This window comes from Gymnodraco acuticeps, unplaced genomic scaffold, assembly GCF_902827175.1.
Source record: "Gymnodraco acuticeps unplaced genomic scaffold, fGymAcu1.1, whole genome shotgun sequence".
Taxonomy (NCBI): domain Eukaryota; kingdom Metazoa; phylum Chordata; class Actinopteri; order Perciformes; family Bathydraconidae; genus Gymnodraco; species Gymnodraco acuticeps.
The window spans coordinates 3,941,754-3,967,432 of NW_022990459.1; the positions used below are offsets into that span (position 1 = coordinate 3,941,754).

The following is a 25,679-nucleotide window of genomic DNA, read 5'->3' on the forward strand; positions in this document are numbered from 1 at the left end:
GTGAATAAGATTCCCTATATAGTGTTCACCTAATCCAAATTTAGCAAGGGTATAACATAAATAATCCCATTCTACTCCGTCAAAGGCTTTTTCAGCATCAAGGGATACAACTATCTCAGGTTGAGGTGAGGGGGGAGTGTATAAGATTTGAAACAGTCTGCATATATTAAAAAAAACGTGCCTCCCTTTAATAAACCCAGTTTGATCCTGCGATATTATTGTTGGCAACTGTTTTTCCAGGCGTCTAGCAAGGCATTTGGATAATATTTTAAAATCAACATTCAATAAAGAGATTGGGCAGTATGACGAAGGTTCTAATGGGTCTAAGGAACTGGATCTTAAGGATTCATCATACATTTATTTTAAAACAGGAGTACGATTTTTGTTAAAGGTTCTACAAAATTCAACTGGGAAGCCATCTGACCCAGATGGCATTGTTTCTTATAGCTTCTTCAATTTCAGATGTAGTAATTTGTTCATCGAGCATGCTTTCTAGCATCATCGCCTAAAGTGGGAAAATAAATGCCTTCAAAAAAAGTATCTAACAGTTTTTCGTTCCTACAGGATTCGTAAAGTCTACTATAGAAGTTCTTAAATGTTTTGTTGATTTCACTAGAATCATGGGTCAGGTGGCCAGATTCATTTCTGATTTGAGCTATTAGTCCTGAGCTCTCTGAGTGTTGCAATTGGTGAGCAAGAATTTTGGATGCTCTTTCGCCCTGCTCATAAACCAATCCCTTTTATTTTAAAAATATTCTGTTCAGTCTGTCTAGTAGAAAGAAGATTAAATACTGTCTGTAAACATAATCTCTGTTTATATAAATCAGGAGATGGAGAAGCAGAATGTTGCTGATCCAAATTTAAAATCATATTGGTCAACTCCAGCAAGCGCATCCTTTTTTGTTTGTTTTTGAAGGAGCTATAAGAGATTATTTTCCCACGGATATATGCCTTAAGACTTTCCCAGATAGAACTCCATTTCATGTCTTTATCAATATTAATCTCAGAAAATATGTCAATTTCTGAAGATATGTATTTTATGAAGGTTTCATCAGATAGTAAGTAAGTATTAAATCTCCAAGATCGAGAAGGCGTTGGTTGATTCTCAAAGCATAGCTCCATGATCAAAGGACAATGATCTGATATTATTATAGCATCATATGAGCAATTTTTTACCATCGGAAGAAGGCGTTTGTCAATAAAAAAGTAATCAATGCGTGAGTACGATTGGTGTACAGGGGAAAAGAAAGAATACTGCCTAGCTGACGGGAAGAGGAAGCGCCACGCATCTACGGCTCCCAGAGTTTCTAAGTGTGACTGCAGACCCAATGCACATTTTGTTAACTGCACAGGTCGTGCTGAAGAGCGGTCTAACTTTGGGTCTAGAACACAATTCATGTCTCCTCCCACTATCAATTGGTGACCCTCAGCAACAGGCACATTTAAGAATAGCTCATTAAAAAACATATAATCATCACAGTTTGGAGCGTAAACATTAATAAGAGTTAAGGGTGTGTTATACAGTGAGCCCGATATCATAACATATCGACCATTGTGGTCTTCAGTGGTCTGAGATACGACAAAGGGTACAGATTTGTGAATAAGTGTAGCAGTGCCTCAAGCTTTACCATTGGATTTGGAGTGATACACCTCACCCACCCACTGAGTTTTAAGTTTTGAATGGTCTGAAATCCTTAAATGTGTTTCCTGGAGAAATGCAATATTTACCTTGAGGTTCTGAAGATAGGAGAGGACTTTCTTACACTTTACAGGTTGATTAAGGCCCTTACTGTTCCAGCTGATAAAGTTGACTGGGCAGCCATACACCCCAGGGCAGGTAGATGGAGTCGTCATTGAAGATTTCTTACTGAAAGAATGGAGAGCTGAAGTGCAAGCTGGTCATAGATTAAGGTGCTAAAATATTACCGTACTCTAGAGCAGTGCTTCTCAAAGTGTGGTCCATGAGCGCCCCCTAATGGTCAGTGAGTATATTGGTAAAATTTCACATTTGATATAAATAAATACATTTAAAGTGGGCCTATCATGCTATATTTGACAAATATATTGTAGGGCCATACAAAACATGTCTGTGAAGTTTATTTTTCAAAATACCAAACAGATCATGCATTTTAGCCATGCCTCATTTCGCTCTATTTGCTCTTTTCCAGCTCTGTTTTTGCAAGGGCTGATTCTGTGACATAGTTTTAATGCAAATGAGCTGCAGCTGACCATGCCCCCCTGCAGGAGAGGGGAGCAGAGCTGGACTGGCCATCTGGCATACCGGGCATTATCCCGGTGGGCCGACGTGCCTTTTGGGCCGACACGTCATTTTTTTCCCTTCTGAAGTCCTGGTGTCAGTACCATGACTGACACCCATAGATATATATAAACACTAGATGACTCACCCGCGCTGCTGGCCAATGGAGACCGACGTTGCCACATGGCCGCCATCTTGCTACAGGTAGTGCTCTCATTCATAACATTATGGTTTACTATTTAAATAACCATAGCTTGCTCAATTTTCAACCAATTTTCAAACGGTTTGGTTTTTTATAAACATCAAAGATGTAGTTATGATACTGTATACTTATAGTCATGGACTTTCTTATGAAAATAACATTAAGCAGATAAAGCAATAGCTATACACACACACAAGGTATTTATATTAAATATTTGCCGGTGTATATATTTCCATTTATTTTTATTATATTGTTAATATTTAAAATAAATTATAAAATTAAAATATATTTATATTTTATATATAAAAATCGGTCTCATGTTACCACTCTGTAAGCCAAGAGTTGTTAAATTAGCAATGCCTTAGCTTGAAGAATAGGGACACAACTAATGACAATAGCATATGGTGGTATATTATTTAGATATTCACACCTTTTATCAGAAGAACCAAACCAACATAAAATGAGCTCACAGACAGGCCAGTTCTGTCTCATTTATCACAATTATACGAATATATAAATAATAGTAATATGGAAATTAATAAGTTACTTTTTTAACAATTCAATGTTCTCTTATCAATACTGTGAGCCTGATTTTTCTTACATTCTCCAACAGAAAACACAACTCAGCGTACTTTTAAGAAATTGATCTTAATAGGCTTTTCCCCTTATAAGGCAAACATATGTTTTGAGGCTCTGGACAAAAATGGCTATTTTGATTGTAAAGGTTGCCAATCCCTGGGTGTAGTTTCAATGTTTGCACATGTTTATTCAAGCGTATGAGTGACATAGAGCAAGTGAGATGGCCAGTGGTTCTCAAACCTTTTACACAGAGTACCACCTCAAATTATATTGGGCTCTCCTAGTAACACCATCATAGACCTTCCTGGGTACCAGCGAGATAAAGGATTTAATATGACAAGCCATATGATGCCCTCATTTGTTAGTGACATTCCACATGCAAATAAAACAAGATAAGATGGTACTTTATTGATCCCAATTTGGGAAAACATTTTTACAGCAGCATAAGGGACAAAGCATTTTACAATGAATTAGAAATAAGCAAGAAAAATAAAGAAAGAGGAAAATATACATGTTGAGTTTGGCAGGATATTATATATATATAATATACATAAATATAAGGCATATGGAATATTAATGTTAAATATTAAATAGATGATATATGTGTAAAATGTACAACGTGGTTATATTCAAGAGAAACTATGGAGCAGAGAGTTATCTTCCAGTCAGAGGTGATTTGTTGAGTTATGGCACTGCGGAGCTGCAGCAGTCTGTTGGAGAAGGAGCTCCGTTGACTGTCCAGCTGCAGGTGGAGAGGATGGGTGGGGTTATCCATGATGGACAACAGCCTGTTCAGTGTCCTCCTCTCCACCACAGCTTCAAAGGGGTCCAGCTTGATGCCGATGACAGACCCAGATTTCCTAATCAGTTTATTGATCCTGCTGGTGTCACCGGCTCTGATGCTGCCCCCCCAGCAGACCGGAGCAAAGAAGAGTGCACTGGCCACAACAGACCGGTAGAAGATCTCCAGCATCTTGCTGCACACGTGGAAGTATCTCAGCTTCCTCAGAAAATAGAGTCTGCTCATCCCCTTCTTGTGCACAGCATCAGTGTTGATCCTCCAGTTCAGTCCGTTGTCTAAGTGCACTCCCAGGTATTTGTAGTCCTCCACAACAGCCACATCCAGAATGCACAGGGGTAGAAGAGACGTCCTCACCCTCCTGAAATCAATGACCATCTCTCTGGTCTTGGCCACATTCAGAATACTCACAACATTAGGCTGAGGTTCATCTTCCGCTCTTCTTGAAGTGGTTGTGCTTCTTGTTGCTTCCGGCTAAAATAAACATAATTAAAGACATTTTGAGTGTTTAAAATGTGCTGTAATACAAAACACATTATTTATTCCTAAACTTGCAGAAAGAAAAACTAAAGTGTGACATTTAATCACATATTTATCAATCAATCTTATACACCTTGAATTCTTGTTGGCCAATGATACACATACCCTTTGAAGATGAGCTGGGAAATTGAATACTGTTGGCACAACACCATCTTTAAGCCGGACAGTCTGCCCCGTCCTGTCAAAGTCCTCACTCCTGAAGTACTCACTGCAGAGCAGCGTCCTGCCAGAGGAAACAAAACCGTCCCTTCTTAGGGCAACTTCCCACTGCCTCCTCCTCTCTCCGGTTTTGGGAAACCTTAAAAACATGAGAAAGGTAGCCAGATATATAAATTATTGTCAACATTGTCCGCCCTTCTTTCCTTTAACATTAAGGGTAAGGACAAAAATACACACCGAAATTATCATATTTTTGGGGTAATTGTATGTATGTATGTATGTCTGTATGTATGTATGTATGTAATGTATGTATGTATACTTTAAGAATAAGACAACCACACTAAGAGTAATAAAAAAGGTGTCCAAAAGAAACATTACATAATTGTGTAAAGAAATGGTAGCAACATATTCTAAAGAGGCTGGGTCAACATCAATCTTGCAATACTATTATCTCACATAGCCCCACTGATCCTGTGTAGCAGGACTTGTAATGTACATACATCCACTAAGTAATTAACGATTATCCTAATTATAGTCATAATATTGTCATATCTTACACGTGAAAGGTGATCCCACGGGTTCTTGTTTGCAGACTGCGGCGATTAAAGCAGCCGTAGGCTGCACAAAAGTCAGGCATAGTCAGGTACTTCTGTAAACACAAAGCCAGCAATTTCCTGTATCATAATGTATCTAAAATGTAAGATGCCCAACCAACCAATTGGAAGAAATCATGTGTAACTTAAATTATGTTGAAAAGAAAGAGCAGTTATGCCTCTCCCACTGGTGTAAAGTTGCTGGGTCAACTTTGTAATACTAGGTCTCACTCACAGCCTCTTGTTATTAGCCAGCTAATAAATACAACCACGTCATACACAAAGAAAAGCTGCAATTTCAACATGTCCAAGCATCCTGTATCATAGCCATGCTAATAATGTTTATAATAAACAAAACCGTTTGTAAATCAGTCAAGATTTCAGCGATTTAAGAGTATTTGTGTGCAGATCACTCACCTTACAACAGCTACCATAGCGCGTACCAGAGTAGCTGTTGGCTGTAGCAAGATGGCGGCAGGTGAGCTACGCTGGAAAATCTCCCATGAGCCATCTAGTGTTTATATATATCTATGCTGACACCGGCCCATAAAACGGGTAGATTGGCCCTCTGTTTAAATGCTTTTAATAATTGACACTGGGCCGGCCCAATCAAATCTGTAATCACCTCCCCCTTTGGCCGCTCGGTGTGCATCATTAAATCACGCCCCCAGGAGGTGAGCCGGCCGTTGAAGCCAAACTGCCTTTTTTTTCGTGAAAAAAAAAATTTCGAGTTAGAAATGGCGAAGGCAAAGGCCAAGCGAAAAGGTTTAGGTTTTCCCTGGCAAGTTAAAATATAGCTTAATGGGACTCTGATACGTTGTCTCATTGAAAGTTAACCAACATTCATGAACAATTACTGTCAGCTGGCAGCTTGTTTTGTTTAGTTTATTTACTTATTTGGTTATAAGGGCAACAGTGGTCTGTTGGGACCTGAAAAATGTTTGTATAGTCAGCTTTTTGTGGTAGTTTTGATTGACAATATATAGAATGAATAATATAGAAATAGATAAAAAATTGAGGCACACATGTAGTTTTGACCATTAACTGTGTGGTATTGTTATGTCAATGCCTATTTGTATGGACCTCTATCAGGGAATCCATTAATTCTGTATCATTGTGTTGAGCCAGGTAGCATCCCCAGAGGAGGAGAGTGTCAGCGAGAGTGAGGAGAGCAAAGAGCAGGAGGACATAGATTACTTTGCCCGCCCCGAGCCATCTATGTTACAGATGTTTTTAGAACAGCACTCACAACAACATACCAGAAATCCAGTTGTGCAGAAGGTATTCACCTGTAAAGATGGCACCAGCAGAAAGTGGCTTACATATTGCAAGGGACGTCATATGTTATTTTGTTTTGTATGTCTGGCATTTGGGAAGAGGACTGACACTGGCACATTTATAACTGGAATGTCAGATTGGAGGCACGCACACCAGCGTACAGAGGAGCACGAAAAGAGCATTACACATTCAACCTGTGCTGAAGCTTTTTTCTTACGGTGCTCTAAAGCAGACATTGAAAGCATGTTTGCTGGCAGTCAGATGTCTGCTCATAGGGAACAAGTCCGAAAGAGACGTCAGGTTTTGGGGCGTGTGGTGGATGTGGTGAAAGTGCAGGCAGGTGGAGAATTAGGGAACATATATGCTAGCTGACAACACCGTGGACCACGGTAACTTTTTGGAGCTCATCCTTTTATTAGGAAAGTAGGATGTCTGCTTAAAAGAGCATCTGGTTGATTGCGTAGAGAAGAGCAAGAAATTGCACCAATCCAGTGGAACAAAAGGTAGAGGGTCTCTCATCACCCTACTCTCCAAAACTACTGTTAACTCCATAATAGAAACTGTTGGTAGTCTAATCAAAGAAAGTATCTCAGTCACCCACTCATGTCCATGTGTGGTGCTATGCTCATGTTCTTAATCTTGTCCTGGCTGAAACTACCCAAACTGTCATCGAATGTGGAACACTTTTCAACCTAATCAATGACATAGCAGTGTTTATCAGGGAGTCATATCAGAGGGTCAATCTGTGGGAGAAACAAGCCCAAGAAAAAATGCCGTCGACTCATCCTGTAGACTCATCTGGTCCTATCTCTATTGTGTTGTCATAGAAAGGGGAGGCAGGGCACTATAGGGTCCCCCCCCCTAAATTCACTAGAAGTCATCATTTAAGGGGTTATTTTTAAAACTTTTCTTCTGGGGAGGGCATACCCGCCCAGACATTACATTACATTGCATTTAGCTGAGGCTTTTATCCAAAGCGACTTAAATAAGTCCGTTCCACCAGGAAGACACAACCTTGAAGAAAACAGAATCATATAAGTACATCAGGTTTCATAGAGCCAAACATTTCAAGTGCTACTTAACTGGCTTTAGATAAGCGAGTCCTTTATTAGTATATAAGTGCTTTGTTAGTAATTCTATCGCTCGAAGTGGAGTCGAAAGAGATGAGTTTTCAGTCTGGAAGATGTGTAGGCTTTCTTCTGTCCTGATTTCAATGGGGAGCTCATTCCACCATTTTGGAGCCAGGATAGCAAACCCACGTGTTTTTGCTGATGGGAACTTGGGTTGGCCTACCTGCCTGTCAGCCTTCCATCTGTGCACAAACTTATCTCGTGCCCTCATTGGTCATGTGCGCATTCCTGTGTGTTGGAGGAGTGGCTCTGTAAGGAAGTCTGAAGTTGGTGCATAATGGCATGTGGCTCATTAAAAAATAAGTACAGCTATTATCTCCCTCTTGTATAACTGGTCGGCCCCATCTGCAGCAGGTAAACCAGGGTTGCCAACTCTCACGCATCTAGCGTGTGACCCACGCTTTCACTCTCAATCTCACGCTCTCACGCTGCCCAAACTATTCTCACGCCAAAAACAAGATGAACCGGTGATCGTTTTTGGTTGGTTATTTACAATGTTGAGTTGACAGCTGCTCAAGCTGTTGATCCGCTCCCTCCCCGCCTCCACCACCATCAGACCCCCCTGCTCGGTCACTGTTCGCTTTGTGAGAGGGTTTGAAGGTCTAATTTCTAATGATTGATAGTTACACATACTTGTTGTATGTATTAGTTTAGTTTGCCCCTGGTACGTAAAAAGGATAATAATAGCGTTTTTTAAAATTATATTGAGTTATTCTTCTTGTCAGGAACCGCTACTATTCGTTTGTTTTATGGATTTGGGCCGGTCTGGGTCTAAATGCCAGGGCCAATTTGCTGTCCCAGTCCAGCCCTGGAGGGGAGCATGCTTTGAGATCAGCTGCTGGTCTCTCAGAAGAGGGGGAGGAAAAGAGAGGCTCCGTCCTCCGTGTTTTATTCTTATATGATTATATAGAGTCGTTATTCATTTGTTTTAAAGCTCAATAAATAACAAAGAAGACCTTTTTACCGGCACTTTTCAAATTTTGTCCGGAAGATTTAAAACTTTAACGGACATGTTGACCGGCAAAAAGAAAAAATCTAACTCTGCCGCAGTCCCCTCGTCCCTTGGACAAGGCGGAGAGGTGGGTGTTTGTCATCTGCTGGTGGACTAACCGGAGAAAATTACAGCAGCAGGAGCAAACGCTTGCCTCGGGGAGGGAGAAAAAGAGCCAGAGCGGAGAATAAACAGAAGGGCAAACATGGCAACCATGCGCGGGAAGTCTTCTTCGCTGCTTTTGTGGCAGACTACAGCGCCACTTACAGGCCTGGCATATGTACTACAGCGTCTCCAGCGCTTTCGAGCGGCAATGGCTGGCCGTGGCCCAACCCCCCATTCCCCTGATAGGTGGAGAGTTGCCCATATAGGCGGAGCACTCCTTTTCTGATGTCAGAACAATTCAAATCTGTATCAGCAGCTCCGTTTTTAGAGATTTGGGTATGGAGGAAAAGAGAGAGGGTTGTGTTTTCTGACACTTGGTGAGTTCCCTGACACACCGGGGACACATATTCCTGTATAAAAGACGTACAAAAGTGCATTTTGCATGATTGGTCCCCTTTAAGTTTTCCGCACTCTCGCGGGAATATCTCCGCAATGGAGCGAGCTTAAGTTTCGATTGCATGATATAGCCCAGCGCAACACCTTCATCACACATGTTGCCACTTGTTTGTACCATTTTTAGGCGATTTGTAATCTGTTCTAGAAAAACGAATATTTGGATGTTTGTGGAGTTAGGTGGTCCGCGAGTGTTTTTTTATTGGTTAAGTGGTCCTTGGTATGAAAAAGTTTGAGAAACACTGCTCTAGAGCATTCATAGCAGAAACCATAAGAAAAAACAAAAGAAAAACAGACTATAAAACACACAAAAAAGAAAACATTTATCACACATTGTTCTCCCCATTTTCCCCTACACAAACATGTATTTGTGTAGGGGAATTTGTATTTCCCAAAGCTTAACAAGCTTTACTCTAACCGCCATTACCTCAATATCTAACCACTTTCGGTCCTTAGTTAACAGAATTTGCTTATCCAGCAGTGAACTCCTCTAGTATCCTTATTCTAAGCTAAAAACAATAATCACATAAAACAAGACCCAAAAGACATGTGTAAAATAATTGTAAAGCTAAACCCTCTCACAAATACGTTTTGCTTATATGCTATCTGTATGATCTTGTGAGCACCTGCTACTATGAGAAGTGAGATAAGATGCTTTAAACATGAACAGATACATTCATTTAGTAGCTACTGAAGTTAAACTCGAACTGAAGCAACAGGTGAACAAGACAGGCCAAACCAGGTGGAGATCTCAGGGAAAGAGTCTCAAAAGCTCCCGTGAATGAAAAGTCTGTTTAAACGTTACAAGGAATATGATCACGAAAAAAGAAAGAAAGAAAGACCCATTTTCTAGGTATAAGCAGCGTAATTCTCGAGATAAATGACTATAGGAAGATAGCACAAACAGTAAGTTATCCCGGCTCAAACAACGTCCCTGCAGTGAGCGTTTCCATTACCTATGGTCTCATCCACCCTGAGCATTCCAATCCCGATTTCCAGTCCGTGGTAAACAACCCCTTGATTTAACAGATAACCCGCCTGGCACAAACAGCACAAATGTTCACATATTTTCGGCGGTAGGCTTTATCCTTGTAGTGTAGTATTCCATCGCGGATTGGGGAGAGTCGAAAATCCTCGTCTCACTGCCGAAAGTGATCCGCAGTCGTGCCTATCTGACGTCTGCCTTGCGAAGCCTTCTGGTATTAAAACAATACGTAAATTGCAACGTCTCCCTCTATTCTCCAGGTCTTCCATTTTCAATTGTAATTTAGCATTATCTTAAGCTAGCTAAATACTGCGGGCTTCCAGAGAATCAATCCGGACGGCCAGGGTGTTTAAACCTTCCTGATGATCAGCAAGTTGAGTCTTACATTCATCCAATTCAGCTCTTACTGGGGCAATTGCAAGTCTGTCTTGAGCGAGGAAACTTCATCTTGAATCACTTCCCTTACAATTCTGCGGATGTCCTCTAGCATGTTGTTGTGTTGATCATTAGCCTCAACTGTGCTACTGGATAAGCTAGCAGTCGTCTTGTTCACCTTTGGAGGCATGATAGCTGCACATATATCCCGATAGTAGATCACATATAGCTTTAAGCTTAAACTGGGTCAAGTTTTGGTCGAATTAGAACAAAAAATAGCAGGATGTTAATGGGTTTATTATGAAGTATCAGGACCACCTGTTAGATCCGTCTACTCCATTAGACGCCTCCCGCTATTTTGTGCATCCTCCCATCATTAACTGACAGCTGCACATAGAACACACTCCTGAAACACACCTGCCCTACATACACCTTAAGGACTTCCTCCACAAGTCTCTCTTTGGTCTCTCTAACTTGTTATTGCAGTGCAGCGTATGGCCCAGATCTCTGCACCTGCTTTTTGTTGTCTTACCCCTGAGGGTGTCAGGAAGTGAAGGTGCTACATATCTGGGCCTTGTTCTCATCAGAGAGCCACGCAGCCACTTTTTTTTTGATGACTGCGACATAGATATCGCTTAGAACACACTATGTCCAAAAAGGCTGCATGCGCTGTGAGTTTTAGAGGTCATACAGATACATGCCAGGTGTAGATTACCACCTCTGGCTGTCCTGCTTTTCAGGTGACTTTCATGGAACGTTGAGGACAGTTTGCTCATACGGGAAAGTGACATGTGGTCTGATTTGCAAAAGTGAGGTAGGGAGGTCCTACTATTCCTGGAAAGGTGAATAAACACGGTCCAGTGTGTTTGCACCGCTATGGAAATGATCTAGTAGTATCTCAGCGGGACTTTTTCATGTTGCCGCTGTTAAAATTGAAAGTAAGGTCAATACCATACAGCTTCTCCAGCGCTGTGTTGTTGTTGTCAGTAGGGGTGGGCGGATCGATCCCAAAATATCGATACTTCCGATATTACGTTACGTTTCAAAATATCGATACTAGAGCCAATAGGATTGATACTTTTATACTTTTTTTCCCGTCTCCTCTACTCGTCAATTTCTTCAAAAAACTATGTGCGCCATATAGATAGATTCTATTATATCATGGCTCTGGTGCAGACGAACACAAGTATATGCGCTCTTTTCTTCTCCTCTCCTCGAGGCTCGCGCACGCGCAGCGCCCTCCCTGCCTGAACGCCGATTATCAAGCTGACTCACAGCAGTTGTCAGCGTGTAACAGAATGTAAACACAACAGACTATCATCCGATCATGATGTGCTCTACAGTTGGAGAAGGACAATCTCTACATCTAAGTACCACATGTTGTTGACTATGAAATAAACACCGCCTCCCTTACTGTTCTCTGAGATTGTTGTCTGGTCGACACATGGAGAATCAATGGGGGGAAATGGTGGAGTCTGCTATCCAGGGGTCAAGCCAATATGTGAAAACCATGACATTAAAAGTTGAATAGGAGCTAGAGACAAGGCAGATATCTACCCTGCCAAATTACCTTGACAAAGAAAAGGAATTTCTTCAGGCATTCCTTCGTCATTATAATAAATACAAATAGCGTGAAAATGCATCATTTACTGCACTCCTGTTTTTGTTAAAACACAAAAGAATAACCTCCTCCCTTTCATTTCCTCGACAGCAGTCAGATTGTTCTTGAAAAAGATGTTGCACTAGTCAAATTCCCCTCAGGGACAATAAAGACTTTCTCTGTGTTCTAGTTGTTGCAAGTGCTGACTTCAGCACAAACATAATTTTTCAGGGACACCCAGCCTATCCCTTTATTCTTGCAGAGAATTTGAGGCTGTAAAATAGCTGAGATGAGATGGAGAGCTTTGATTTACCTCAGAATGTATCACCCGGCTGAAAGTGCTCGGAGGCTCAGAGGGTGCCAGGCTCTCCACTATTCTGCTTATTGATCGGCTCTGTTTGTTCATTGCTGACGTTCCTGCGAAATCTGCTGGGCTCTGTGTTTTACTGGAAAGCAGGAGGTGGGGGTTGAATGTGTGTCCTGGTCTTACCTGCACCGGTGGAAAATCAAAGCAAACTGCTCTGTATGTTCAAATAATGAATATACAAACAGGGAGATAACACAGAGAACATGATTTTAACTTTAAACACATGAACCTGAAGTTTACATACACTGTAGTCACCAATGAATGTTTTTTTTATCAGACTGGATAACTTAAAAGCAATGCACAAAACATGTAGATACATTCACTTTGAGGTAATATAGTCTGTAAAGGGGTCAGTTGCTCACATTTATCATGTACTTTTTACTCCTGTGTAATGTCTGTCAGTCCCAGAATACCCAATATTTAACCAAACGTTTTGAACTCTAAGAAAGTGAATGCAGCAACTTTTCTGGTTTCATAAGCCACCGAGTAACTTTGGGCTTGAACACAGCCCTTCCTCCAATGCTGTATCCTCTTTATCCACCGTGGTTCAGACACATGTGATCCCGCAATCATACTGATTACATCTTTTGGAAGTAAGGCCGTTCACAGACCGTGACGCCAGACTGAAAACCACTTGAATAAAGTACATTTAATGTAAATGAATTCAGTTTTATGGTATTTTTTATTAGCATTTACAGTATCTTCCTTCTTTAAAAGATGCTCAGAAAACAGACACCTTATGATTGGATTCCACAACATAGAAAACTGAAACTTCAGTGAACCACTACTATGACCAAACAAATCAGACAAGACACTCGGACTGAAAGAAAATAACTTAATGAGAATTCAAAATACCACTTCATGAAGTGTTTGTAATAAGAAAGTTGTCAGAGGCCTTATAAAACTAAAGGAAAAGACAAAAAGGAAAGCAGGAGGCAGGCAGACCTGTCTCAGCAGTCTGCACATCCTCGTAAAGCAGAGGAGGAACGCTGCTTTTTGCTCTTTTCTGAGACTCCCATCTAGTAAACCCTGCCTGAAAACTGAGCCATTCTTAATGATTATAATCACACAGACACTAATTTGGTTTCTTTAAGCAAATGCCATGTGTTTCTTTATAGAGAGCTGCAGGAAAGAGTCTTAAAGCCCAGAAATTCTGTTAGGGAAGTCAATGCAATGTTTTGGTTGTAGATATGTGGGTAACACAATAGACTTTAACATTCTTTACCTCCACATAAATATATGAGTATATCCCCCTCTGGTGAGTATTAAAGCTTTCAAGTGACTAAATGAGACTACTAAACTTCACCAACATTAGCTGCCTTTAGCTTAGCTATGTTGATATGAAGTCATGTGACAGTGCTGTAGTTCCTTCATAGCCTCGCGTTAGCTTTCTTCTCCAAAATGATAACAGTGGTGTTTATGTACGAGAGATGATGTGTAAGTATCATAGATTTGTATACCGGGAGGAAATCTTTTTAATAAACCAGAAGCCAATGTCATATACCGATCTCTTTTGTCAAGATCAAATCAGGGCGTAACTTATTTGGTTAGCCTATACAAATACTGTAGAGCACCTGATGCTATCTGTAAACACTTTCGCTTTTAAATTCAGTAAAATGCTGGGTAATGCCTGTGTCAGTAAAAGTCAGATGATCATGACACTTAATACCAGAGGGCAACATCACTGAGTGGATGATTGTGATACTGTTGACTGTTATGGATCTACCAGCAATACACAGAGCCAGATAACTGTCAGAGTGCACCATTTCTTGATAGTAGATGCAATTAAATCCCCCTATGACCATTCATCATAGGAAAGTACATTCAGGGTCATCTTTCCTTGTGAATCAGAATCAAAATACCTTTATTCGTCTTACCTTTATTTTTACAGCAGAAAAGAGCCAAAGACAGCTTAATATTAACTGAGAAGCATGCATAAAAAAAAAATGTAAGATAAAAAAAATTACACCATTTACAAAACACACATCCTGTAACAGTTTTGAAGATATAAAAGCCAGGTATATAATGCAGTTATTGACGGCCGATATATATTGCACATCATTTGTATTTCACAACAAGGGGTGTTATAGAATAGTCATGAAACATGCATAGTACAATTGTATGTTGTGCGTGACAAATACAAAAACAGAAGAAATCCAAAATATATTTCTCCTCATTTGTCTTTCTTGTGATTGATTTCCTCTTTCAGGGTTTGACCTCGGGGGTCAAGTGGCCATCGGCTTCTCCCATTGGAAGAGTCCTTTCCCAGCGAGCGGCCACAACCTCCCGAGTCCGGACTGCGTTCACTCGGAGGCCTCCGCCGTCCCGTCCATTAGCAAGCATCTGGAGCCGGTGTCCTGCCCAGCGTCGCTGTCAATCACCCCGCTGCCCACCAACAGCGCCAGTCAGGAGACCCTCTGTGACAGCAGCACCAGTACGTGGAGTGTGGCGCAGTACATGTTTTAAACCAGGGGTGTCCAAACTACGGCCCGGGGGGCAAATGTGGCCCGTTGTCCATTTCTAATGGGCCCTCAGTAAATTCTTAAAGGTCACCTATGCATACGTTTTTTCTAAATGTAGTGACTCATCCTAACTTCACATTGCATTGGTTTATTATCAAATTCATAGACATCTTCTTTTTATTACTTGGTTTGAAGCTCAACTATTATGTAAAATCCACTTTTTCGTGTCTTTTATACATAAACATGTGTTCCCTCTGCGTAAAGAGATTCTGAAAGTTTCAGGAAAAAAGATTCGCTCACTTTTTGTCCTGATCCATTTATATAAAAACCTGTCTGAAAATGAGCTGATCAGATGTTGGACACTTTATGATGTCATAACGATTTTTTGGCTTGTGTAACCATTAGCCAATAACCAACCAAGGTAACCCCCCCCCCACACCTTATCACCTGAATCTCCTCCTAGAGCATCATTGTGTTCTTTTTAACCAAATCTCTCTCAGAGGGGTGTGGGGAGTGGCTCCTTATTTCCATCTAAAGTAACAGACAGAGAATCAGCACTTTTGAAACAGGGCTGAAACAGAGGGGATTATGGGATGCTACAATGCACAGTTTGGTATTTCGAGTCCAACACTTCAGAGACATGTTTGATATATCTGAGACCTATAATATATTGATGAAAAGCAGTATAATGGGAGACCTTTTAAAGTATGATGATAAATGGCCCCCACCTGAAACTTGTGCTTGTCTTATATTGTACTTCTTAAATATATATGTGAGCCTATATTACACAGTAGTTTTCATGTGTTAATAAGCCCACTTTTCAAATACATTCAGTCAATTAGAGGTGAGAACATGTTCTAACAAATATTAGTTTTATTTCCATAACAAGATTTAAATAGACCCTTCATGTTTCCTCTTATTTTAAGGGATGAGCTGCAACAGGATAACTGAAACCCTATGGAGAGCTGTGATGTTTCTTAAATCATATTCAAGTAAAGCATCATTGACCTACATTTGATTGATTTTGCTAACTTGCAGTATACCTCACCGGACCCAGCCCTTTGTATTTTTTCTGTATGTGGCCCTCAGTGAAAAATGTTAGGACACCCATGTTTTTAAATCATCAGTTTACTGGAGCAGCAGACTTTTAAAGCGCACACATTCACATTTTAAAGATCATGCTTGTATTTAGGGTTTCTATTAGACCATGTTCAGAAAAAAACATTATTATACTGTCCATCTGAGTATAACTGTATTTATCTTCTGTCTCTTTAAGCTTCCCTCCTCAAAAAGCCCAGTCTGCTGTGATTGGCTGTAGTATGTTTTTTTCTAATGTTATTAATTAAAAAATGTCTTGAGCCCTTGGCAGAGACAATTTACACATTGATATCTAAAATGATTTTAGATACAAAATGTACATGTCATCGTTTAAGGCATAATGAAGCTAACGGTAGTCTGTGTTAAACGCATCAATTAAATATATTTCCCGAGCTTTTTCAGTACATAGTTAGCACAGAGTTATATTTGTACTTTAAAGACTTAAATGTTATGACACATAATGCTTTGATAGTAGAAATATTAGCTTTGTAAAAAACTAAGAAATGCATATTTTAAATATTTTCCCCCATCACGTAAAGATCCCATGTCATGCTTTTGCGGTTATTACCCGTCCCCTTGTGTGCTATGTAGCTTTGTATGCATGTAAACGGTCTGCAGAGTCAGAAACCCTCAAAGTACACCCTGTAGCGAGTAAAACTCTAACACAGAAAAGATCTCCCCAAAACGCCTCGTTGGAGATTTTTCATTTTCCATTTTTTTCTTCCTGGGTATGGTGGACCAAATGGACCAATTTGGTCCAACAAGCCGTTTAGGACAAAGAGTGAATACACATACTATACAGAGATGCTGTATGAGAAACCAATGTGAGTTTGGAAAATTGCACAATTTAAATCTATTCTAGTAGACCTCAACAATGGTACTATGATCAGTAGAAATGGCCATGTCATGGGACCTTTAAATTGAAATATATTAAAGAAGAGATCTCTTCAGGGTCATCAAGGCCAGAAGGAATGATTACAGCATTATATTTCAATATTCTCATTATGTATATTGTTGCTTTTGTAAGGGAAACTTCTGCAGCAATGGAGAGTCAGGACTCAGAGAGACACGAGGAGAGTTGGAGCTTTGATGTCAAACACTGGTAGTTTATTACAAGTCAACGGCCGGAGAATTCATATCACAAGTCACAGCAGCAAAAGGTTCTGACTGCACGGGTGGGTTGTCATGTCAATTCTGATCAGCCTATCTCTCGATAGACCTTTTAACTAGTTTACAGAGAGTTAATCAGCATATTGGGGGAGGCGTAAACATCTGTGGAGCTAGAGGAGATTATCCCCCAACTAGAAATACTCAATCACTTGTCAGTGGCGTTTAGAAGCCAGCATTCTCATAGTCGTAAACCCCCCCATCAGGCCATAAAACTAACACTTAAGTGCTGGAGCACATTCCTTAAAGGAGATAACAGAATATTGGTTGGTTATTAACGTCAACAGGCAATAAGGTTAAATATCGAGTAAAGACAAATGTATTCCCTCACAGCTTTAGACTTGAAAAAAAAAATCTTACCGTATAATATCTACTTAATTGTGTCCTTGGCTTTCTATGAAAAGGTACACTGACACTGTCATTGTTTTGGCTACAGCAACACTGACACATCTAGCCCTTTTTTCTGATTGGACGCTGAGAGAGCAGCTTAACCTCTGATTGGCTGCCAGGGAAGACTGATCAAGAATGCCGATGAACGGCACGCAGCTCCTCTCCCTCTCTCACTCTCTCACTGTAAACATCCTGCTCATGCTTGTGTTTTTCTCCAGAGGAGATCTTTGACAGCTTGTGGTCATATAGCGTCTCTGACAGACCTGTCCATGTAGGAGTATGTGTGTGTGGGTGTGTGTGTGTGTGTCCAATGTGATGTTGGATCGACGGATGCGGTGATGAGGATTAAGGAGTAGGAAGTGGGGATGCTGCTTTTCCTCTTGGGACGTCGCGTTTGTTTGTTTCCTCAGCGAGGTCATTTGCACGCTGGGGCTGGGGGGGAAGGAGGGGTGACTGGTGTGTGTTTGTGCATGTGTGTATGGGGAAGGATCTCCTGGCTGTTTTGGCGTCTGCTGCGGCTCTGCTGGAAAGCCCCCCCCCTCCCCTCTCTCCCTTCCTCCCCCTCTGAAAGGTGAAGCTGCCTCTCTTCCTCTCTCCACCTTCACTCGGTGAGTGTTGTCAAGTTGTCTTGAAGCAGAGGCAGCTTGTTCACCAGTGTTCTCTTTTATTTTTTTTGCTGCAGTGCTCTCTCTCTCTCTCTCTCTCTCTCTCTCTCTCTCTCTCTCTCTCTCTCTCTCTCTCTCTCTCTCACCATGCAAGCATTTGACCTTCACACACACACACACACACACACACACACACACACACCACACACACACACACACACACACACACACACACACACACACACACCCACACGTGATCGTTAGCAGACAGGAAGGTCTCAGATTATGTGTTTGATGGATACATCCAAGACATCAAACTGAAACAGTGTAAAAGTTAGTAAAAACACCACCTAGCATTTTTAAGGGGCAACACTATCCTGAAAAGCAAGACACTGTTGCGATTGGTAAAAAGCAACAGCAACATGGACTGTATAGACAGTTCCCATATTTACACAGTGTATAGGTGTAGAAGTTGTATCACCAATGAATGCTGTGCTAACATATATTGCTAACACTTCTGGGAAATCAGTTTCAACATTTCAAAAAAAGTTTAACTGTGACAAACTCGATAGATCTTTAACGATTGGTGCCAATTCTATGGAGCCGAGCTGTGTTGTTGACAGATCCTGGAGCAGGATTAACCAGAATGTGTTCAGATGTCAACGTAGTACCACACATAGAGTCACGTCTATGTTAGAAGCAGTGTTCTTGATTTACATGTGTTAAATGCTCCAAAAACACCAGATCCTACACTTCCCATCAGGTGTCAGATCATCCCCAGCATTCTTAAATGTCTCCTGTGTGTGTTTGGTGGGATGCAATCAGTCTGTTTTCTGCACTGGTTCAGACCATAACATTTCCTAATTAGGTTTATCAGGTTCTCAGCACTGGGTTTGAATCCAAAGTCTCACTAGTATTAATATGCTCTCAAAATGTGAGTTCTTTCAATTGATCGCGGTGGGAGCTGACGAGCCCACATGAAAATTAACTGAATGGGTTTTATTTCTTAAAAATAAAGTCAAAGCAAAACAACGATGTTAATGTAACGTATGTCTGAGCACTGTGTATCATACAGAAAAACACAGACTGAAAAATTAGAGCCCTGTCTTTCCATTAAGTCATGTAGGCCTGTTGAATGTGCAATCGTGTGGTTTGTGGAGTTACTCTCTGCCTCTAAATAACTAATTAAGAAGGGAGAAAATTGTGTGACGTAGCATTAATATGCATTTTTGGCTATGTCAGGACAGCCATCTCACTTTGTTTAGTCCTTGTTCTACTAAAGCAGTGAGAGCAAGAGGCTGTGTGTTTTGGCTCTGGTTACAGTCTTACAACAGGGTGGTTACAGTTTGATGGTCACATTGTTTTACTGGCCACTGTCTTGGTACAGCAGGTTGTAGGCTCATGTATGATGTTTCAGTATTTGAGGGACAACATTATAGTAAGATGTTCTCGATCCCGTTAAGAAGACCGCTGTGTGTCCTGAGCAGGGGCGGATCTACGGGGGGCAAGGGGGGCAGCTGCCCCCCCCCCACTGTAGAGCCTTGCCCCCCCAGCTGCCCCCCTAACTTTTGTTTCCCTAAAACTGTACTAAAACAAACCTACACTATTTCCACAAGCTTCTCAAGCAACAAAACAAGCATTACATTAGTTAAAATTGAATCATTTAAAATATCATTTTAGGCCCGTTAAAAACGCAGCTACGGCCCTGCATTAAACTGCGGAGCGGCGTTCACACAGACCGCGGCTCACACCGCTGCAGAGAGGGAGCGAGCTGTCCCAGCACCTATGGATCAGCTTCCCCTGGGAGCATTTCCCTTTCCACTAGTTTTGTTTTTACTAAGGACGAGAGCTTGAAACTAAATATTAATAAAACGCTGCCGTTTGAATCGATAGCGTTTAACAGACGGGCGCTGTTTGGGGCGTTACGTTACAAAATACTACGCAGACAGCGTTAGCTGGGAGATCGATCACTTTGCTAAACTACGCGGTGGCCTACTATTAAATCCACGTAAACTACACATCACAGCAATGAGGCCAGATCAATGAAACCAAGATACATCCTTTACCGTAAAAACTGGATCCAAACACAGCTGCCTGTGTGCGCTTGATCAATACTTTCTGATGTTATATTTATGATATGCTACATATTAGCTAGGCTACATGGCACTAACGTGTAAAGTTATACAAGCATTTGTACCAGTGCTTTTCACAAGTAGACTCTTGCAGGCCAGAGTAGCTGGAGTGATTCAACAACAACACAAAGACATATGAGAAGTGATCAGGACGAACAGAAAGAGGAAAAGGAAAAGAGAGATGAAGAGACCAGGAGGGTCAGAGCAGGATGAAGAGGAGGAGATGAAGAGACCAGGAGGGTCAGCGCAGGAGGAAGAGGAGGAGATGAAGAGACCAGGAGGGTCAGAGCAGGAGGAAGAGGAGGAGATGAAGAGACCAGGAGGAAGAGGAGGAGATTAAGACATTAGTGAAGAAGAAGAAATATATGTGAGGAATAAAGATGAAGTATCAGAAAGAGGGCCAGAGGCAGATGAAACTCCAGCTGGACCACATGGTATGTTCTTATTCTCCTTACATATTCCATCACAGCAGCTCAATCTAGCAGCTCTTAGTATTGACAAATATTGATTGAAATGTGTTGCTGCACAGGTCACCTGTAGCTCGCTAAAAAGATGGCGGTGATGTCATTTGTGTACTTAATTATAATTAAGTACTTACAGTATGCAGAATTCTGAGTATTCTCTAAATCGGGTGCCTTTTGGGTCTTTATATCTTTGAAAAATGAAACCAAAATGTTTGGTCATAACATCTGGTAGTGGACTACTTACATGTTCCCACCTCAGGCACAACATATAAATAATTACTAGGAATTTCCTTGAAAAAATGTAACAGGGTTGAAGTTTTTGACAAAAAGTAGGCATGAGACCTTGTTTAGCTAAGATATGGCACCACATGGAAGTCAAGGACATTACAACATTGTAATATTTTGCAAAACTATTAATTATTTACTATTATTAATTCATACAACATAGTTGAAATGTTGAGTTTATCAATCTTAATCTGAAAATACAAAAACTGAAATATAGGTAAGAGAAGAAACTGACACTTCTGTGATGTAATTCCCTCCATGCAGATCACACATGGACTGATCCACACATGGACTGATCCATTATTTTAATAGGAGGGTAAATGGTATGGCGTGACGGGGTTGAAACAAACTGAGGGACAATATTGCAATTTCATAGATAATTCAAGTATTTTTTAAGAATTTATTTTTGATCAGTTAAAGTTGACAAGCATATGATTATATTAGCAGCAACATTTTGGGATAATTGGCCATTTTTATTTGTTTAATATTAAATTAATATGTAATAATGCTTAGTGAGGACATGCAAATATGTCTGTCTAAGACAACCAATTTTTTTTAAAACAAAATATATATTTAATTTACATTGTAATGCAAAAAAACCTGTTCCATTAATTCATTGCTTTAAAATACATTTTGTAGTTTCCTTTCATTTAAAATGGTTGAGGTAAGCTTGGGGGACTCAAAGGGCACCCGATTGTTTGTCTGAATACCTTGTTTCTCTTGTGCATTAAGAACACTTGTGTTAGGGCATGAATTAACAATAAATAGGTTATATACAGTGTAAAATACCACGTACTGCCCGCCCTCCCATGCCACCCTGGCATGACCTCTTGCCTCCCCTTTGCCCCCCCATGTAAAATGTTCTAGAACCGCCACTGGTCCTGAGGAAACATGCGTCTTGAATATGGGGAGGGGAATTTACTAACTGGTTCTGAAGTCCCCTTTCAAGTAAAATAGACCATAAAGCAGGCTACGCTCTAGTGATTTACATGTCGCTTTCATAGCGTTTTTGTCCGGTTTGTGTGTTGTCAGTTAATTGTATTGTGTTTCTGTTAGCTGCATCCACGGGCTCCAATGTTCCCAAGCATCAATGGCTAATTGGAGCCAAGGACGCTCCCACAACCTCTGTCCCCGGTTCTACGGCTCAGCAGAAAGATTTAGCTGAGTCACCTTTTCATGTCATAAAGTAAAAATCAGCACACAGTCCTCCCACCTCTACAGAAGCTCTCCAGAGAGTGAGTGATGGAGATATTTAGATGGAGAATGTATGTCCCCCAACCTTAACAACACTTCCTAGATGATAAATAGACCCAATTAGCTTTTGTGTTCCTGTGGAGAATGTATTTTCAAGTATTTAATCGTAAATCCCTATAATAGGGAATAAACGTAACTGAGCTGTCAATTTCAGTTTTTCTTTGGTCTTCCCTCTGTGACTTTCACAGATCTTTCTGTCTCACATAATCAATCAATCAATCAATCAATCAATCAATCAATGTTTATTTATATAGCCCAATATCACAAATGTTACATTTGTCTCAGTGGTCTTCACAGTTTGTACAGAATATCAGTATGACAATACGACACCCTCTGTCCTTAGACCCTCACATCGTACAAGGAAAAACTTCTGGAGAAAACCCACAGTTTAAAGGGAAAAATGGGAGAAACCTCAGGGAGAGCAACAGAGGAAGGATCCCTCTCTCAGGACGGACAGACGTACAATAGATGCCGTGTGTAAATTGAAAAGATAATACATTTGCAACATAGGTAGTCCAAATGTTTGGAAATGCATGTGTGTATATTAATAAGAAGATGAATCCACGAGGATATCCATCCAGGACTCAAGATCCAGGGCTCGCGATCCAGGACACAGGACCGCAGGATCATCCATGACTCCGGATCCCGGCGTATATAGACACCAAAAAGAAAGACATTTGGGGAAGCTGGGTTAATCGGAACATGAGAGTACACAGGTATAGACAGAGAGAAGGAAGAAGTAAGATGTCCCCTGACAAACTAAGCCTATATCAGCAAAACTAGGGGCTGAATCTAATCAGCCCTAACTATAAGCTTTATCAAAAAGGAAGGTCTTAAGCGCACTCTTAAAAACGGATAGGGTGTCTGCCGCCCGAACACAAACTGGAAGCTGATTCCACAAATGTGGAGCTTGATAAGAAAAGGCTCTGGCTCCCATTGTACTTTTAGAGACTCTAGGAACAACCAACAACCCTGCATTCTTGGAACGCAATGCCCTAGTAGGACAGTAGGGTATAATGAGTTCTTTAAGGTAAGATGGCGCCTGCCCATTAAGGGCTTTGTAGGCGAGAAGGAATTTTAAATTATATCCTGTGTTCTATAGGGAGCCAGTGTAAGGCAGCCAGAACAGGAGTAATGTGGTCCCTTTTCCTAACTCTGGTTAGTACACGAGCTGCAGCATTTTGAATCAGCTGATGCGACTTAACTGACTTCTTGGTACACCCTGATAATAAAGAGTTACAATAATCCAGCCTTGAAGTAACAAATGCATGGACTAGTTTCTCTGCATCGTTTTGAGGCAAGATATGCCTGATTTAAAATAATCTCTCTTATTCACTCTATTCCTGAATCCTTGGAAAACCGGAATGAGCCCGTCGTCATAACTGGGAGAGGTATCACCCTGAAGGGTTGGAAAAATTATAGGTGCAATCAAACCTTTTTTTTCGGCTTTAACAAAATGTACTTTGACCTTAACCTGTTAAAACCCCAAGGTCCCCGCCGGCGGGGACCCTGGTTTTTTTTTTACGACACTGTGTCTCAGGGGATCTTAATATTTAAGAACCCATTAATGTGTTATACCAGATTAACGGGAATAATCTCAGCTAACTGACGAAACAAACAATTTTTACCAAAACAAAACATAAGTCTCATAAGAAGCATCTAAATGACCCCTTAGCGAAAAATGCTAACGGACATTGGCACAGAACTCAAGATAAAAGTACCCTTATGAATTATCGTAGCTGCACATACAAGATATCCGATTAAAGCTGAGGTTCCAAAGATTATTTAGGTATATAGTATCATCACTGAGTGATCCGAACTCGCGACAGGGGAAGCAAACACAGACATCACAACATGTACCTTTACGGAGTTTAGGGAGATTGTCTCACCATAGCTGTCAATCTGATCAAAAGACGTGTTCAATGGCATTAAAACGAGAAAAAAACGCGGCTGAATCGGTTAATCCATAGGTTTTTAACGTCTCTGTAAAAAAAAAAAATTTCATTTATAATCCATAATTCCATTTTTATGTAAAAATCGCAGAGCAAAAGTTAGCTGCTAATGGTAGCCACCATTAGCTGGCTGCTGCTTCCGGTCTTGGCTATGCGGAAGTCTAATACACACACATTACCAAATAAGGACTAGGTGTGAGTTCCCCTCGATTCCATTGGCTCTGACGGTTAGAAAGATATGGCACATGTCAAAATCGAGCAAGGGGGGCCAGAGATATGGAAAATCCACCCAAATGGCCCCAGAAGAGGTTTTGCATCATTCTTGATACAGGGTACTTATTATATGTTGTACTTTGGATTCCTAAAGCTTTTAGTCTACTAACCCATCATCCAAGGTTAGTTTTCACTATAAGTACAAAATATCTTTTGGACGGACACTATCATTTACAATTTTTTACCATGTTCAATCTGAATTTTCTTTAAAATAAAAAACATCTATATTGATTCTGACTTTTCTACATCCAACTCACAGGTTTATCATTACTTTGAGAAAAAAGATTATTAATGTAACCCTTTTAGAAGGGAAGATATGGTCATTTGTTCTGGGAATGTCATTTTCGAGCCTGAAACCTGAAAAACAGGCCCGGGGTTTAACAAGCTAAGCTCATAAAAAGCTAGAAATCTTCCAGGCAGTTTATTTGTTAACCCTGGATTGATTTCAAGAAGTAATCCGGACTTGAACTCAAATGTTGTGTGAATGGTTACGACCTAACTTACCCATGACTAATGAATTGCTTTGAGTATCTGACAGTAAAGTTTGACGGTAAAATTCATCTTTAATGCTCGACCACACTGCTCTTATAAAACGGTAGGCTGATCAAGACAGTGACTCACGAGTGGTCATGGCGCACACAGTCAAAAATAAGCATAATAAATATTAGGCTGATGGGTCCAGTAGTATGTGAGATGAGCTGTGAACAGACAGCTGCACACACAGAAACACACACTTACAGGTGTGGCAAAAACATAGTGTTATAAAGGTTTTGTGTTTCCTATAGGTGTGAGTTTATCTCTACATGAGTCTGAGCCCCGGAAGAGGAGCCACCGCCGACGCAGGGTCCCGCTGCAGCCTCTGGCCTCAGGCTACCAGGCTGCGGACAGACCTCTGGCCTTCCCCTTCTGTGGGGGGGCAGACATCATGGAGGAATCCTCGTCTAAAGCCACGGACTCCAGCACTCAAATTGATGAGCCTCCCCTTGGTGAGAACCAGCGCCACTAGAGCTTGAACGTTCTCTACACTTGCCATTCACATAACACACCGATATTTCTTTAAAACAAGAAGCGCCAAACTCTCTTTATCACATTCAATTTAATGGTTAAGGTTTTAAGTAACAGTTTTGACAAAGCAATCAAAATACAAAGAAGAAGTCTTATAAGGCGCTAGATATGCCTCTCTC

At 40.8% G+C, this 25,679-nt stretch overlaps 2 protein-coding genes across 6 annotated transcripts in view; one reads left to right on the forward strand and one right to left on the reverse strand.

The window, feature by feature from the left end:
* Positions 1 to 25,679, forward strand: part of LOC117552462 (anoctamin-4-like) — an 81,246-nt gene that overhangs the window by 9,784 nt on the left and 45,783 nt on the right. For 4 of the 5 annotated variants that reach the window (XM_034225909.1, XM_034225913.1, XM_034225912.1 and 1 more), the window contains exons 3-4: positions 14,623 to 14,847; positions 25,281 to 25,481. In XM_034225909.1, coding sequence (XP_034081800.1) covers positions 14,623 to 14,847; positions 25,281 to 25,481 — 426 coding nt within the window. Of the gene's footprint in view, positions 1 to 14,622; positions 14,848 to 17,723; positions 18,139 to 25,280; positions 25,482 to 25,679 lie in introns of those variants that run through there. The other variant, XM_034225914.1, reaches the window with a different exon arrangement.
* On the reverse strand, positions 3,591 to 5,577 carry LOC117552463. The gene is made up of 3 exons (XM_034225915.1): positions 5,547 to 5,577; positions 4,483 to 4,675; positions 3,591 to 4,311 (listed from the first exon to the last, which is right to left on the reverse strand). Exons 1-3 carry the CDS (start codon positions 5,561 to 5,563, stop codon positions 3,625 to 3,627), a joined length of 897 nt encoding a protein of 298 aa, XP_034081806.1. The 5' UTR covers positions 5,564 to 5,577; the 3' UTR covers positions 3,591 to 3,624.